General features: G+C 49.5%; 1 protein-coding gene across 3 annotated transcripts in view; it reads right to left on the reverse strand.

The window, feature by feature from the left end:
- HNF1B (HNF1 homeobox B) overlaps positions 1–14,973 on the reverse strand; it is a 71,019-nt gene extending 56,046 nt beyond the window's left edge. Inside the window, exon 1 of one of the 3 annotated variants that reach the window (XM_075013739.1) lies at positions 14,036–14,973. In XM_075013739.1, the coding sequence (XP_074869840.1) occupies positions 14,036–14,379 (344 nt within the window). In that variant the 5' untranslated portion in view covers positions 14,380–14,973. The remainder of the gene's footprint in view (positions 1–14,035) is intronic. The other 2 variants (XM_075013740.1, XM_075013738.1) reach the window with 2 other exon arrangements.
- Positions 14,974–17,434: the final 2,461 nt, after the last annotated feature.

The raw sequence follows: 17,434 nt of genomic DNA on the forward strand, positions 1-17,434 counted from the left end.
TCTCCAACAACTGGGTAAAAAAGACCAGCTCAGCAACTCTGAGCTCTGGCAGAGCAAGATGGGGAAGAGCTTGTGAAAGTTTGCTTCAAGTGAGGGCAGAGAGCTGGACTTTGGTCTGAAAAGCCCAATTCTGATGACCTTCATGTCATGTTGCAAAGCTCACGTTGGCCCACATGGTTTTTAAAACCATGATGGGGCAGTTATAAGGCTGGAAAATTCCCCCAGTAGCAGGTTATGTTGAATCGTAGTGTTGCACTTTAATTATGGGTGGATATCAAGACCCCGGTTCTGTGATGATTTACACATGTGCTTAACCTTATACACATTCAGTAGTTCCCTTGCGATCGAACAGGCTACTCACAGGGTATAAAGCAGGGTTGCCCACTGTTACGGATTTTATGACAAGTCTTGTGACATTTGTTGGGTTTTTCCCCCTTAAATTCTCAACCCATGGAATAAGTGATCATATGACAATCTCTTCTTTCATTGACAAAAGTTGTATTTCTAGCCCTAATGGTAACACAGAAAAGTCAGAAAACATGAGCCAAATACACCCTAAAGATTCAAAAACCAGAAGACAAATTTATTATTTTTTACACTTTGACTATTTTTGAGCCATATCTGAAGATCTCCAATGTTTGGGCTTTGCAATGCTGCGCCTGTACCAATATTTTCAGGACAGGGGCCTGATTTTAATGTATTGTTAAACTATCTCCAGGCCACCTTCAGTGGGGCCAGTTAGCCTTTTCTAGGGTGCACACAGTTCCCAGTAAATACATTATACAGCAAATGCTGTGCAATTTGCTAAAGGTAACTATTGTAAAGAGACAGGTTATGCCAAAATACATTTCAGTTATTGACAATAACTAGATTTATGTTTATAGAAAAGGACGCTGAATTCAAAGGAAGCGCTTTAATGCTGAAGAATGATTTTTGATCACGAACTTGGTCACAGTTGTGCACTAAAATAATGAGATCTTTTAATAACCATCCAACTGCATTTTCAATTCATTTGTTACTTTGGATCCTTCAACTTGTCAAGGAAAAAGAAACAAACACACCCCTCAATTTCTTACCTTTTGTCTTGAAAGCAGCTTGAAAACGAAGTTACTGCTAACTGACATGAAAGTGAGCTGGGGAAAATATTGTTATAATAGTGAATTTTTCCCCTAGCTTCCCTCTCAAAAACAACAATTATTTTATCTAAAGAAATACTCTCATGCTCAGCCCTGCTTTTTCAAAGTTCTGGAAGTTCTCCCTGGTTGATCTGTGTTTGTACAGCCGCTAGCGCACCGTGGTCTTGATCCACGGCTGGGGCTCCTACGTGTTATGATATTAAAAATAGCAAAATAAATATAATGAATAAATAACGGGTGTTTGGGATGTATTGATTGTGAAATGGAAGGTCCAATTCAGCATGGCAAACTCGAATGTTGAGTCATCCTACCTTTTAATTTTGCTACAGCCATTAATAAAGTCCCTTAAAGTCTTCTGGTGACTTTCAAAAGGAGCACAACAGGAACCCTTCCCCTTCATATTCATTTGTTTATAGGATACCAGGCATCAGGATACGTATAATACATACATATGCATTGCTGTTATAGCACTACTACTTAGGAGACCTTATCCTGCACAAGGCACTGAACAAACAGAGCAAAGGGCTGAGCCTGGGTTCTGTCCCCAGGAGACATGGGCTACGTCTACACGTGCATCCAACATCGAAATAGCTTATTTCGATGTTGCGACATCGAAATAGTCTATTTCGATGAATAACGTCTACACGTCCTCCAGGGCCGGCAACGTCGATGTTCAACTTCGACGTTGCTCAGCCCAACATCGAAATAGGCGCAGCGAGGGAACGTCTACACGTCAAAGTAGCACACATCGAAATAGGGATGCCAGGCACAGCTGCAGACAGGGTCACAGGGCGGACTCAACAGCCAGCCGCTCCCTTAAAGGGCCCCTCCCAGACACAGTTGCACTAAACAACACAAGATACACAGAGCTGACAACTGGTTGCAGACCCTGTGCCTGCAGCATAGATCCCCAGCTGCCGCAGAAGCAGCCAGAAGCCCTGGGCTAAGGGCTGCTGCCCACGGTGACCATAGAGCCCCGCAGGGGCTGGAGAGAGAGCATCTCTCAACCCCCCAGCTGATGGCCGCCATGGAGGACCCAGCAATTTCGACGTTGCGGGACACGGATCGTCTACACGGTCCCTACTTCGACATTGAATGTCGAAGTAGGGTGCTATTCCTATCTCCTCATGAGGTTAGTGACTTCGATGTCTCGCTGCCTAACGTCGAAGTTAACTTCGAAATAGCGTGCACGTGTAGACGCAGCTATGGTGACATAGTCTAGCAGTTGTGGGCAGCCCTCCCCAGTGACAGATGTGCATGCACGTGGGATAGAGGAAAATGTTTCTAGTAACAGAGGTTTTGGTTCCTAGGAGTACCGGGGTGACTTGAAGTGATGTCCCTTATACACAGGATTTACAGTTTAGTACAGTGGCTCCCAGCACCCCCACTATAAAAAGTGTTCTGTCCGCCCCCTCTTTCAAAGGGTTTTTTTTTTCTTTTTTTACAAACAGACTCAAATTAAATTAGAGGATTGTGAATTATGTTCAAAGTCTATTTAAACAGAATTCTATGGAAAGAATCTGCCCATCAGTGAAATATAAAAAGCTCATGGATAGAAAAAGAGAGAGACATGTAAGGTGGCATCTCCTTGACATGTAACTGTAATTATGGTCATTCAATGACTTTTCAGAACTTGCTGACTTTTCTCTAAATTGTGTACCAAATCCTCACATCTGTAAAAACGAGAACAGGGAAATTTGGCTCAGCTGAACTTTTCCTGCAAGTTGAGTTATTCCTGTGCTTGAGGGGTTCCCGCTGCAAGAGCTTAATTGCAGGAACCAGTAGGAGCGCGGCAGAGGTCCAGAGCTAGGCAACTTGGGGAAATCCTCGTTCATGTTGCAGAAAATGGAGCTGCCCCTATTCCCCCACCGTAAAAATTGTAGAGTCAAATTGGATTTATATTATCTGCAAGTGGAGCCAATGAAATCGATGGGAAAGACTATCGGGACTAGGGTCACTGCCAGCACCTCTCCTGCCTCCCATCAGTCAGTCTCCTATGGAGGTATTTGTATGTGTCACCCTAATATCTTGGGAGACAGCCTCTCACTCCTTATACCAATAGAGGTGAGACAATCCCTCCAATCTCTCACAGGAATAGTCACTCGAATTAAAGACAATAATTAGCTTGTCCCAACTGTTTCTGCGTCAGAGGTGCAAAAAATACCCAAGAAGTTACTTGAGTAAAAGGGCAACTGCTTTCACTTCTGGCTATGTGAGTACCACCTCGATGTGATGTGTGTGCATGCAGGCATGCGTACTTTTACTCAGGTAGGTTTCCGGAGGGAGACCAGTAACTTGCACTTGACTGCATTCTTCCCGAAGCAGCTGTACTTTTACTCAAGTAACTTTGTGGGTACTTTTTCCACCTCTGGCCTGCATCACCTTCCATTTAGAGTTTAGAAAGGGAGTATTCTGGCAGGAACATTCAGCTATGCAGTGAATGTTAAGCCAATACTAGAGACTTTTTTGACAACACGAGTCTGGAAATTTACAGTCGCTGTGGCCCGGATTTTAAGGGTTACACTAATCCTGCCAGTGAACAGAAACAATGCTACCTGACCTGCCTCCAGTCAGCTCTAACCGACATATCTCAAACGCTGAACACCGAAAATGAAATGTGTGCAACACAAAAAAACAAGCAAGCGAGCAATTGAGCAAACAAACAAGCCAACACAAAAACACCCTACCTGCCAAGGAGAGTGAATGTGGAGAATGAGAATGTGGAGAATTTTGAATGGTGAATACATCGGGGTCAAGGAGGGAATCTCTTGGGAAGAAATTTTTGCAATTAGTTCCTGCATGTTATTGTGCAATTCTGCCTGGCTCTGCCTTCATCACAACTGTCCCTTGCTAGGGGAAGACAGTGTCCTGAAAGTTCCTATATGCAAAGCTCAGAAGGTGCTGGCTCTCTGTTATGGGTCATTTTGCTAGACCTCTCTCCTTGAACGATCAAGGTGATTCAGCAGCCGTGTCTGTCTCAGTTGCAAACCCATATTAATCTAGCCAAGTCTTTCCCACTCTGCATGGGGATTACAGGTACACAGAGATCCACAAAAATTGCTCTGGTCGCAGCCTCAATTCTTGACCTGGCTGCTTGTTGCTGGAAATTGAAGGGCTGTCTCTCCAGGCTTGCCCTATCTTGCTTCTGTGCTCCTCTGAAGGAGTTTAAAGGTTCTTAGGGTGCTCAGCATTTTAAGAGCTGGATTCTATTTACCAAGGTTGAAGAGCAGTCAAGAATTTACAGAGAATCACCTTTAAAGCCAAGGCTACTGTAAGAGGCTGGAAAGCTTCATTGCTCTCCTATTACCTGGAAAGATACAAAGAAATCCAGAAGTGACTCTTACACACAGTCTTCTATAAACAGAAGACTTTTCACTCATCGATGCTACCTGTTGTATAAAGGGCAGTATCACTGTTCCCGTGTTACAAAAGGGGAAACCAGACACAAGTCAGGAGGCGATTGGCCCATGATCAGAGATGGAAAAAGTAACTTAAAAGTTACCCGAGTGAAAGTACAGCTGCTTGGTGGGGGTACTTAAGTCACTGGTGTACTTCTGGGAAACCACTTGTAAAAGTACACACATCACACCCTGATTGTACTTGAGTATCCAGATGTGAAAGCAACTGTATTTCTACTCAAGTAATGCTTGGGGTACATTTCCCACCTCTGCCCATGGTCACACAAGAGGCCAGAGCCAGGAACATGAACCCAGATCTCCTGGCTCCCAAGTCAATGCTCTACCCACTAGGTCACACTGCTTCCAATCCACACATGGATTTTCTTCATCGCCAGTGGTTTATCTCAGATGATCAATTTCATAAATTACTCAGGAGTAAAGTGACTAAAATGGAGTTTCTTAGCATTTCTGAGCGCAAATGGTAAACTTCATACCAAGTTAAAATAGCTTTTCAGAGTCCAATCGGTCTTCAGCTGGTGTGAACGGAGCATCACTTCTCTCCCCTCTACCCGTTTACAAATCTGTATCTTAGCTCCTTGCATGGGGGTAGCATTCCTGTATAGCATTCTGTGGTCTTCTCAAAGCAGATAACGGGCCTGATCCTGCATTTCTTGTCCACCCCATCCCTCCTATTGAAATAACTGGGGAAGTTCCTCAGTAAGTAAAGATAATAATTTGGCTGCGAACGCCTGCCTTACATCAGGACTTCTCTAAAGCCTTCGGATGGAAGGCTGTCTGCTCATAGCGAACCTGCATCCTTGATGTCCCAAGAAATTACTTTCCAAGGATTCTCTCACCCCTGCCCCCCAGCCTTGACAACAGGTAAATAAAACTCCAACAACATCCTCGCAGAAATATGCCAAGAATTTATACTCCTGGATTATAAACCAGGCTCTCTGCACAGATCATCTATCTAATCTGTATCTCTCTGTACACATGCACAGGCTTAAAAGCACCTGGATATGCTGTGCTCCCAGTCACCCCTTACCCTTTTATTTTAAACAGACTTCTTTAATCAACACTGAAGGGCTTCATCCAACCATCAGCTATTCAGCCAGGCATTTCTCCCAAGTTGTAGGTAAATCTTCGTGCACCTTCACAGCAGAGCGCACAGAATGAATTCCCATTGTCTGCATGGAGCAGTCACATGTCTCTCTTCACAGGAGTCATTCAACAGCCATTATTAATATCATTATTGACTGAGGATTGTCCCTGCCATGTGTTGGGCCCTGTCCCAAGGATGGAGGACAACTGCTGCTCTGCAGAGCTCACAAGCTACGGATGGACAAGTAAGCAAAAGGCAGGGCATGTCAAACAGCAAAAGGCAACTTATATCTAGGTGGGTCACAGGCACTGTAAGCAGCGTGGAGGAAGAGGGTCTTTAAGAAGATTTTAATTTGGCCAGGGTGGGAGCCTTGCAGATGTGGCTGCGCTATCCAGCAAGGACAACACAGAAGAAGGAAGATGGATCATACCAGAAACATATTATTTGCAGCGCCTTAAACAAAATTCCTGAAGTCAAGGCAATCACAGCAGTGATGAACTTAGTACTACAGAGTAAATGAAATGGTTATTTCAACAAAGAACTAGGGGCCACCCAATGAAATGAATAGGTAGCAGGTTTAAAACAAACAAAAGGAAATATTTCTTCACACAGCATGCAACCTGCGGAACTCCTTGCCAGAGGATGTTGCGACAACCAGGATTTAACATGGTTCAAAAAGAGGTAGATAAATTCATGGAAGATAGGCCCATCAGAGGCTGTTAGCTAGGATGGGCAGGGATGACGTCCCCTAGTCTCTATTTATCAGAAGCTGGGAATGGGTGACAGAGGAAGGATCACTTCATGATCACCTGTTCTGTTCATTCCTCTGGGACACTCGGCATTGGCCACTGTCAGAAGACAAGATACTGGGCTAGATGGACCTTTGGCTTGACCCACTGTGGCCGTTCTTATGTATTTATTCTTGTACCTCAGCTCCCACTCCAAATACATTGAAGTGGCCCAACTGGGTTAGACCAATGGTCCATCTAGCCCAGTATCCTCTCTTCCAGACATGGCTGTTGCCTGATGCTTCAGAGACCATGAACTAAACAGGGCACATCAATCAAGTGATCCATGTTCCATCTTCCAGTTGCAGCTTTAGGCAGTCAGAGGCTTAGGGACTTCTGGAGCATGGGGTTGCATTCTGGACCACTGATGGTCCCATCCTCCATGAGCTCGGCTAATTCACTTTTAAAAACTTTTGACCTTCATCACTACCCTGGGAATGAGTTCCACAGGCTGATTGTGTGTTGGGGGAAGAAGTCCTGCCTTTTATGTTTCAAACCTCCTGCCTATTAATTTCATTGGGTGACCCCTGGTTCTTGTGTTCTGTGAAGGGGTAAACGACACTTCCTGATTCATTTTCTCCACACAGCTCATGAGTTTACAGACCCGTTATCAAGCTTCTCTGCTTTGGAACAGAGCAGGACAAGAACCACTTGACGTTCGAATCAAAGGAGGAAAGACTAGGCCACACTCTCAGAAAACCACCATCCAGCCTAGTCCCTCAAGTTCTCCAACAGAACCCACAAGGAAAAGGTTAAAGAGGAAGACCTCAAACAATATGGAGAAGAGCTACTGAGACTGAAGGACAACAACCGGGGTAACTCCAGGGGTCAGCTAGAAGTTTTGTCCCGAGACAGAGAGACATGGAGGAGACCTGTGGAGCTATGCTCCACTCTGAGCACAAGGGTTTAAGTCAAGTCACGGAGTCCCTCACTCCCACCTTAGTCGTCTCACTTGCAAGCTGAACAATCTCAGTCTTTTTAATGCCTCCTTACACGGCCAAACTGAGTTTTCGTGCCCTCCCCATACTTTTCCCTTTTTCTCATATATGCTTTCTTAAGATGGGGCTGACAGGGCTGGGGTGTGGGGTACCATAGATTTGTATACTGGTAACATGTTATCTCCCATCTTAGCTACATCTACACGTGTATGCTACATCAAAATACATTATTTCGATGAAGCGAAATCGAAATAAGCTATTTCGATGAATAGCGTCTACACATCCTCCAGGGCTGGTGCCGTCGACGTTGGGCAGCACCACATCGAAGTAGGCGCTGTAGGGGAGCATCTACACACCAAAGTGGCCCACATCGAAATAAGGGTGCCAGGAACAGCTGCAGACAGGATCACAGGGCGGACTAGCACTTCCCGGGCAACAGCTAGCCGCTCCCTTAAAGGGCTGCTCCCAGACACACTTGCACTAAACAGCACAAGATCCACAGAGCCGACAACTGGTTGCAGATCCTGCGCATGCAGCATGGATCCCCAGCTGCAGCAGCAGCAGCCAGAAGCCCTGGGCTAAGGGCTGCTGCACACGGTGACCATAGAGCCCTGCAGGGGCTGGAAAGAGCGTCTCTCAACCCCTCAGCTGATGGCCGCCATGGCAGACCCCACTATTTCGATGTTGCGGGACGCGGATCGGCTACATGTGCCCTACTTCAACGTTCAACGTCGAAGTAGGACGCTATTCCCATCTCCTGATGGGGATAGTGACTTCGACGTCTCGCCGCCTTGCGTCAATTTCAACTTCGAAATAGCGCTCGCCACGTGTAGACGTGGAGGGCACTATTTTGAAGCTGGCACGGCTACTTCGAAGTAGCCGGCACATGTAGACATGGCTCTTATTATCTATCCCTTGCCCCATGGTTTCTAAACTTTCGTTAGCTTTCTCACTGCTGCTGCACATTAAGCAGATGTTTTCAGAGAACTAGCTAGAACTAGATTCTGAGATCTCTTTCTTGAGTGGCAATAGCTAACTTTGACCCCATCGTTTTGTATGTATAACTAACATGATGGTTTTCCAATGTGCATTACAGGTTGAACTCCTCTAATCCAGAACTAAATCCATCAGATTCCATAATCCAGCATGATTTTAGTTAGCTGAATGACCCCTTATTATGGGTGTGACCAGGTTTTCCACGGTCCCATAAAGTTTGTTTACAGCCACCGGTCCTGGCTCTCAGTGTTCTGTGCTGTTATTTAGCCGTAGTTTACCCTTAAATGTCTTCTCAGAGCCCAGTCAGCAGTGGAAGTGTTGGTAATCTGCTAGAAAATGTTGACTTCCCATGGTCTGACAAATTCATCTGGCACCAGTCAGGCCCCAAGGGTGCCAGATGAGATTCAACCTGTACTTTGTATTTACCAACCCTGGGCAATAAACCAGCAGATGAAATTCAGTCATCCAGTTTTGTAAGATCCCTTTGCAACACTTTGCCTTTTGTTTTGGATTTATCTAACCTGGAGTAATTTCATATCCTCTTCAATAAACTTTGCCACCTCATTGTTTCAGTCTTCCTCCAGATCATTTATGAATACATTAAATAGTACCGCTCCCAGTAGAGATCTCTGCTTTTTTACCTTTTTCCACTGTGAAAACTGTTTCTTCCTACCTCTTGCTTCTTGTCTGTTAACCAATTACTGATCCATTACAGGACCTTCCCTCCTCTCCTATGACTGCCTACTTCGCATCAGAGCATTTGGTAAGGAACTTTGTCACAGTTTTTCTGGAAGTCCAAGAACACTGTATCACCTTTGTCCACATAAATGTAAACACCTTCAAAGAATTCTACTAGATTAGTGAGGTGTAATTGTCCTTTGCAAAAGCCATAATGACTCTTCCCTAACATATTCGGTTCATCTAAATGTCTGAATTCCTTTCTTTACTATGGATGAACCAATTTGTGTAATGCTGAAATTAGGCTTGCCAGCCTGTTCTTACCAGGACTGCCTTTCTGAAAAATTGGCATTACTTTATCCACCAGCCTGAGAACGGTTTAAAGGCTGGGGTGCATAATACTATGAGTAAGTCTGCAATCTCATAATAGAGTTCTTTCAGAATTCTTGGGTGAATACCCCTTAGTCCCAAGGATTTATTACTATTTATCAATTTGTTCCAAAATCTCTTTGAGTGACACCACTACAGTGGGACAGCTCCTCAGATCTGTTACCTCCACCGAGTGGCTCAGGTCTGGGAGTCTCCTTCCCATTCTTTGCAGTGAGAAACAATGCAAAGAATTCACTTTGCTTCTTTGCAATAACCTGGTTTTCCTTTATGTGCCCCTTTAGCATCTCGATTGTCCAGTGCCCCACTGATTGTTTGGCAGGCTTCCTGCTTCTGAGCTGCTAATATTTTTTTCTGTTAGTTTTTAGCCTTTGCTTATTGCTCTTCAAAAAAAAATCCTGTCTGACCTTCCTAATTTCATTTGACTTGCTAGAGTTTATGTTACTACTCTTTTCCTCAGTAGGATTGGACTTCTAAGTTTTAAAAGATGTCTTCTTGTCTCTAACCAACTCTTTTACTCTGCTAAAAACAAACCAGCACTCATGTAGCAGTTTAAAGACTAACAAAATAATTTGTTAGGTGATGAGCTTTCGTGGGGCAGACCCTGCTTCCTCAGATCTGGGAGCTAATTCTGCTGTTTAGCTATGCTGGCATTTTTGGTCATTTTCCCAGTTTTTATTATTATGTATTATTATTATTAGGAGCATGCATATATATAATTTCATCCTCCATCATGGTGTATTTAAAAAAGTTTCCATGCTGTTGCAGGCATTTCATTCTTGTGACTGTTCCTTTTCATTTCCATTTAACCAGCCTCCTCCTTTTTTTGCATTTTTCCCCTTTTTAAACTTAAATGCCATCAGGATTGGTTGCTTTGGTATTTCCCCTCTCTACATGGATATTAAATTCAAGTACATTATGGCCATTGTTACAGATCCATTCACTTCTTAGACCAGAACTTGTGCCCACTCAAGACTGAATCAAGAATTGCCTCTCCCCTTGTGAGTTCCAGGGCAGTCATTAATGGTGTTCAGAAGCTTTCTCAGCCTCCCACCCTTGGTAATGCCTGTAGATTTTGTACCCCAGTCCCATCAGTAAGCATCATTCTACCAAGTTTCTGTGATACCACTTACGTCAGTGTCCTCATGTTCACCCGAACTTCTTGCAAACACTTACAAAACGTGTCAATATTTAGTTGTCTGCCCTCATCGAGACGTAATTGAATGGAAATTCAATTCATTGGCTAGTTCCCTTCAGTTCCAACCTGTACTTTATCATCTTCTGTCCTCTCCACTCCTCTGGGATATAAAAACTCTCCTTTAGTTAGTCCTCAGCTCAGGGTATCCTAGCATGCACCTCAGCACCTGGTGGCTTTCCCTTAGCCCTTACTTCAGAAACTCTTGTAAAACCTTTTGAATTTTACATGCCAGCAATCTAGTTCTGTTTTGGTTTAGGTGGAGTCTCTCCTCCCAGTGGGGACTCCTCCTTCCCAGATAGGTTCCCCAGGTCCTAAATCTTTCCTTTCAATGCACCATTGTCTCATGCATGTATCAAGACCAGCATTCCCTGATGACCACTTGGGCAGCCGACCAGGAAAGATGCAGGTGCTGCCCAGCCGATCAGCAAGGCACCCACAGCCACCCACAATAGGCAGCATTGTTTCTGTTTGTGGTGTACAGCTGCACATGGCTTAGTGCACACAACAAAATTTACTCCACCCATGGATGGAAAAAATTAGAAGGAACACAGCTCAAGACCCTGCAATTTTGCCTAATTGGCTCTGCATGCAGAACTAGAAGCATTTCAGAGAATGCTCCTGAGATCCTGAATTATAATCTCTTTAATCTCTTACCTAGCCAACACTTGGCCTCCAAGACCTTTTTCCTGCATTCCTCCATGTCACAGGTACCTACATGACCACGACAACAAAGCAAACAGCTGTCCTTCACAGCAGCTCCTTCAGCGACCTGTGCTTGATCTCATTAGCACCAAAGGCAAACTTTGATCTGAAAGGGCAAAATTCTGCCCAGTTATTGTTCAGGCAAACTTTTCCGCTTTGGTGGAGTTGTGCAGGTGTAATAATGTGGCGGGGGGGTGTACGAGAGAGAGAGAAAGAGGGAGAGAAGAAGACCCTTGCTAAGAGACAGGTGTAATGAACAGCTGAGAGGAGTGGGTGGTGGCCTGTAACACACCTTCCCCCTCCAGCCAGAGAGCAGACAGAACCTAGGGATCAGCTGGCATGAGAACCTGCCAAAGGGAGGCAGGGAGCCCACATGCAGTTGGAAAACACTGGGAGCCCTCCAGGGAAATGTCCTGTGCTGACTTCAACACAAGGTCTGAGCTGAGGACATTTAAAGTAGGTGTTAAACTCATCAGCTTTCTTCTCCCCCATCAGTTGTTTTGCCCCATTATTGTCTCAGAGGTACAGATTGTAAAACCTGTCTGCAGATGCCGGGTCCATATCGCATCTGCCGAGTCAGGGTATGGACTGGGGTCCCACAAACTATCCCAGCAGAACTGAACCAGTGTGGGCTGACAGCCCTGAGCAGAGAATTACAGGCTGTCTGACAGAGGTTTGGAGAGAGCTGAGGGTCCCTCTCCCGAGGAGCCGAAACCCTCTCTCCTGGGTCATTTTGAAGCTGCTGGCTGTTATGCTGTCTGGGTAAGGAAGTCCTCGGTGACCCTGGACGGGGCATTGGAAATGCCTGATTTCTGCACACACCCCAGTGAAAACAAGAGGGGCCTCCTCACACTGCCAGCCCGCGTGTACTCCCTGGGAAGGGGGCAGGGGACAGGTTACGCTGGCTTCAGAGGGACTGAGCTTTTCTCTGCCTTTGCAGGAACCATGCCCTGCTCTGGCACCACAATGCCCCCCCCCCATTGTGGGCTGGGAGGGGAATACTGCCCGGGAAAGGCCCCTCCCGCTGGCAGCCCCCACCCCATGGCCTTGCTCCGAACACCCCGCCCCGCAGTCAAAGGGCAGCTCCCCCCTCCCTCCAGTTCCCGGCCGCGGAGGGGGCGCAGCCCAGGCTCTCCAGGACCGCGAGGCCCCACTGAAACCAGCCAGCCGGTGCCGGGCTCGGGGACCGAGCCTGCGTCCCCTCCCCGGGCAACCCCAGGGGGTGCCCCAGCTCGGGCGGGTCTGTTTAGGAGAAGGCCCCCAAAGCCCGCCGGGGAGCTCTCGGTTGATGGTCTATAGACATAAACGAGCATCACCCGCCTTCCCCCGCTGCGCACGCGGCGGGGCTGGGGCAGCTCCGCGCGCCAGGGAAGGGCACCGCAGGCCGGGCCTTAGGGGGAGAGTTACGCCTGGGCCGGATCCGAAGCGAGTCAGGCCCAGCTCCAGGCGCCAGGAGATTTACCCGCCACTGGCGCTGGGGAGACCAGCCCCTGCAGCGGCCCCGACCCACCTCCGAACCGCAGCCCCTCACCCCAGCCCGGAGTGCCCCTTCCCGGAGCCGAACTGGCCGCCCCGCGCCAGACCCGAGCGCTCGGCTCGGTGCAGTTAAAGCTGGCGCTTACCAGGGGAGGCCTCCGGCGTTAATTAGGTACCAAACCGGGGTGAGGAGTCCCCAGCGGCCCGGAGAGCGTTCGGGGGGCTGGGTTTGGTAGGGCCTGTGCTACAGAAATCGGGGAGGGGGGTAAATGAGTAACTAACCCGCTGCCAGGGGCCCAGGGCTCGGCCCAGCGTTGGGCCGACATCCCCGGGAGAGCGGGCGGAAAATGGGCTCCCAAGCCCAAAAATCATTCTAAGGAGCCCCCCCCCCTTTAATTCGGATCAGCCGGAGCCCAGGGCGCGCTCGGAGCCCCCGTTTTAATTCGGATCAGCCGGAGGCCGAGGCGCATTCGAATGATACTGACCCCCCCCCCTCGTTTTAATTCGGATCAGCCGGAGCCCGAGGCGCATTCGAATGATACTGACCCCCGCCCCCCCCGTTTTAATTCGGATCAGCCGGAGTCCAGGGCGCGCTCGGAGCTGGGTTTGATTTTCAATGCACCGTCCGCGCAGCGCCCAGGAGACCCAGCGTGGATCGGCCCCTTCCTGACCTCGCTGCGCTGGTGGGAGCCGCCGGGATGCGACTGAAAGGCGAGGTGCGCGCAAGGCAAACAGGGCCGAGAGGGGCTTTTAAGGCCCCCTTTGAAATACATTTTTAAAGTGAAGCGCAGCTCCCGGCGCGCCGCGCCTCGCGCTGCTGTCCTTTCTTCTGTGCGAGACAGCCCTGTCCTTTCGGGCGCGCAACCTACGCGGCTGGGCGCCCCTTGCAGCCCTGCCCAAAGCGGCGTGAGCAAGAACAGCACTTCCTGGAGCCTGAGACACAAACCGCCCAGCGGCGATCCGATTTAACCCGTTTACACGGGCGGCTCCGCGCCCGGGCTCACCAGGCCGGGAGCGCGGGCAGGCTGGGGCCGAAATTAACCTGGCAAGCCAGGGCGTTTGGCTGCGGCCAGACCTGGATTCCCTCGTTTCACCCGCTGGGGGGACATGGGGACAGGTTCCCGAGGGTTCCTAGTCCAAGGCGAGTGGGGACAGCACCAGGACATGCCGAGTGAGCCTGGGCCTCAGGCTGCGGGCCTGGGGAGAGCCCAGGGGCGGGAGCCCGGTTCGTACCTGATCATCCGATCCACCTCGGCCCTCTGCTCCACCGCCTCCTCCGTGTTGAGCGCCTGCAGCTCCCTCAGGATCTGCGGGGTGTCAAAATCATCCCCGTCCTCGGAGCCCTCGTCCCCGGAGAGCCTGCCCTTGCTGTGGCCGTTGGTGAGCGTGTGGAAGACGGGTTTGCTGTCCGACTCCGTCCCGCTGCCCGGGGAGAGGGGCAGGCTCTCCAGCTTCACCCCGAAGCTGGCGGCGGGCACCATCTCCTCCAGGGCTTGGACCAGAGCCTCCTTGGTGGCTCCGGAGCTGAGCAGGGCGCTGAGCAGTTCCTGCTGCAGAGAGCTGAGCTTGGACACCATTGTACCCGCGGGAGAGAGAAGGGGAGGGGGGGGGCAGGGGTGGGGTGGGGTGGGGGGGAGAAGGCAGGTTAAAAACACCCCAAAGTCTCGGCTGCTCACGCTGAGCCGCAGACACCTGTTCCCCCCCCTGCTTCTTCTTCTTCCAGAGGGCTCCGCAGGCCTCTACCTTGCCATGATTTCCTCCATTAGGCCATATAAGATATGCAAATCAGTGGGGAGGGAGAGTCATTCCCGCAGGATGCAAATGGGCGGGGGGGGAGGGGGTGAAGGGGGGTGGGGGGGAGAAGAGGTGCAGCTGCTCCGGGCCTGCTTGGCCCGAGGTCCCTGCGGGCTTTTTTTATTGTTATTGGCCCTGGTTTTTATCAGCCCAGCCTCGGCCGGACTTTGGACTCCCGGGGCCAGGGGACCAAAGCCCCGGGTGCAGCCGCTCCAGGCCCGGAGCCGGAGTTCGGGACGGGCCGGCAAAACCGAACCCCGGAGCCCCCCCCGCAGCCCTACCCGCCCCCAGCTCTGTACCCGCCCCGGGACAGGTGAGCGGGGCTGGCAGGCCGGGCTGCTGGAGGAACCCCCCGGCTAGCGGCGGGAGCCAGCGGACAGACACAACACCGGAGTGTTTGCACTAAAGCAGAGCAGCAGGCGCAGGCCGAGGGGCTCACGCGGGCGCTGGACGCGCCCCCTCGCCACGCGCTGTGGGGGGACGCGTCCAGCGGAGCCTTTAGAGAGAAGCGGGAATGGGGGAGACCCCCTCAAAAAAACGAGGGGGGTTCGTGGCTACAGCTGCATCGGCTCCTCCAGCCGCCGGTTTGAGTCGTAGAAAATAAACGAGGCGTCCGGCGGCGGCTGGGGCAGGCGGCGCGTTTCTAAAACGCGAGGCGGGGTTGTAAAAAAAAAAAAAGAGGGGGCGATGGGCGAACCCCGCTTTCCTGGGGGCGCTCGGGCGGCTCCCCAGTATCGGGGGGGGGGGGTTATTTTCCAGCTTGTCTGGCGGGAAAATAAACCCAGCAAGGCGCTGGAGTGTGTAAAGGGAGAGGGGGCTGCTTAAAAAAACACCCACCAAACCTTCGTTTTCTGCAGCTCAGTGTGAAAAATAAAACCGGTTTTAATCCGTCATTCCTCCAGCTTCAACGCAGGAAATAGTTTGATCCCAAAAACCCCGGGGTGGGGGGGGGAGAAAATGCTTTTCCCCCCTCCTCGGCGTTAACCAAACGCTGTTTTTAAACCAAACCCGGGGCGTGGGGCTGTGCGGCGGTGGGAAACGCTGTGTCGTTCTGTCTCCCGTCCAGGGGCAAGGGACCGCGCTGTGCCTGCGCCGGGACTTGTGAAATAGCCTCCGATTGCGGGTGTTTTTTTAAAAAATCGCCCTGGCGGAAGGAGTCTCTCGTACGAAATAGCTCAACCCGCTCCCCCCGGGCGGGAAAATTCATTCAAAGGGGAGATTTGGTTAATTCTGGACTCCCGGGAGCAAATGAGCCCCCCCCCAAATTGCTTCAGCTTCGGCGGGGGAAAATCTATATAAAAGGGTTCGAGCAGTTTTAATCGCCCGCAGCCTCGTTTACCTGGCCTCCCCCGGCCCAACCACAGCGAGTCGCGTAAGTTAAGCGGGGGGGAAAGAAAGGGGTGAGGCTGACGCCGTTACATCTTTTTCTTGCCGGTGGCAGAGCGATTTGGAGCCAGCCTGGGCTTAGGGCACCAAACTAAGAACCCCCCCGAGTCCATCTCATCCTGGTCTGGGTGGCAACAGCCGCCCTCCCACACATCTTTGTGCTGTCCTCTGCCGCAGCAGGCGGGTACTTAGCCCAGCTCCGAGCAAGTTCAAAAGGCTGATTACAACAATACCCCCACCAGGAGGTCAAGGTTTCCCCCCGGGAACTAGCAGGTCCTGGCCCAAGGGTTCCCTTCATTTCTTCTGCCCTTGCACGGTTAGGAAATACACACCTGAGTCCAGATGATCCTGGGATATTTCAGGAACAAAACAACTGCCTTTACAGCAGCTGCTCCAGCCCTAACCCCTTGTTCAGAATTTCCCCGAGCTGCAGAAGGGGGTCTGTCCCATGAAAGCTCATCACTTACTGAATTATTTTGTTAGTCTTTAAAGTGCTGCATGACTGCTTTTATTTTGTGAAGATACAAACTAAAGACAGCTACCTCTGTGCCCTTGTTCCCCCCTCTAATTCAGCAACTTTGAGCCCTTTTGCAGCGTCAATTCAAAGGCTCCACCATTCTGCTGCAAAATTAACCCCCTCTCCTTCTCCCCACCCTGCAGTGCCCTGTTAAAAATGGTCGGTTGCCCTGTATTGTTTTAATTTTTGTGGCATGATCTAGGCATACAATACCCGCTTCTGCCCAAGGAGTTGCAAAATGAGAAACAAGCCTGCCTTGTCTGACCTGCAGAAATCAGTCAATAAACACGTTTGAAAAGGGATGGTGACGGGTTGGACTGGTAGTTCTCCCTTGTTCTCCAGTGAGCTGTGGCTCAAAACCAGGATGTTGTTCTGGAGTGTGGGAGCTCATCAGTGCAGGGATAGAGCACTTTAGAAAAACGAAAGCATAACACAAGCAAACCCCTAGCCTTAAAATTACACCCCTAACTTGGAGGTGGCAGCTCTTCCAATATTATCTGAGCAGCTGGCAGCTCCTCTCCCCTCCCTAACTCCAAATTCCCTTGCAACAGAATTGTAACAGAGAGGGAGCCATGATAGTGAATACACTATCAAAACAAAAAAGCAGTCAAGTAGCACTTTAAAGACCAGCAAAATAATTTATATAATTTAATAACGTCTGTTCTGGTCTGGCTATGGTCTGAAGAAGTGGGTCTGTCCCACAAAAGCTCACCTAATAAATTATTTTGCTAGTCTTTAAAGTGCTACTTGACTGCTTTTTGCAACAGAATTGCGATTATTTGCATCCAGTTCCTGATTGGGTCTGCTTTTTTTTCCTCCAAATGGGGTTTGGGTTTGTTTCAGTGAACTCTCACTCTTTTCACAGCTGCACCAGGGCCACATAGGGGGATTTGAATTAGACCACAAAAGTCCAACCAGAATTCCATCCCTCCCTT

Source organism: Carettochelys insculpta, chromosome 19 (genome assembly GCF_033958435.1).
Source record: "Carettochelys insculpta isolate YL-2023 chromosome 19, ASM3395843v1, whole genome shotgun sequence".
Classification (NCBI taxonomy): domain Eukaryota; kingdom Metazoa; phylum Chordata; order Testudines; family Carettochelyidae; genus Carettochelys; species Carettochelys insculpta.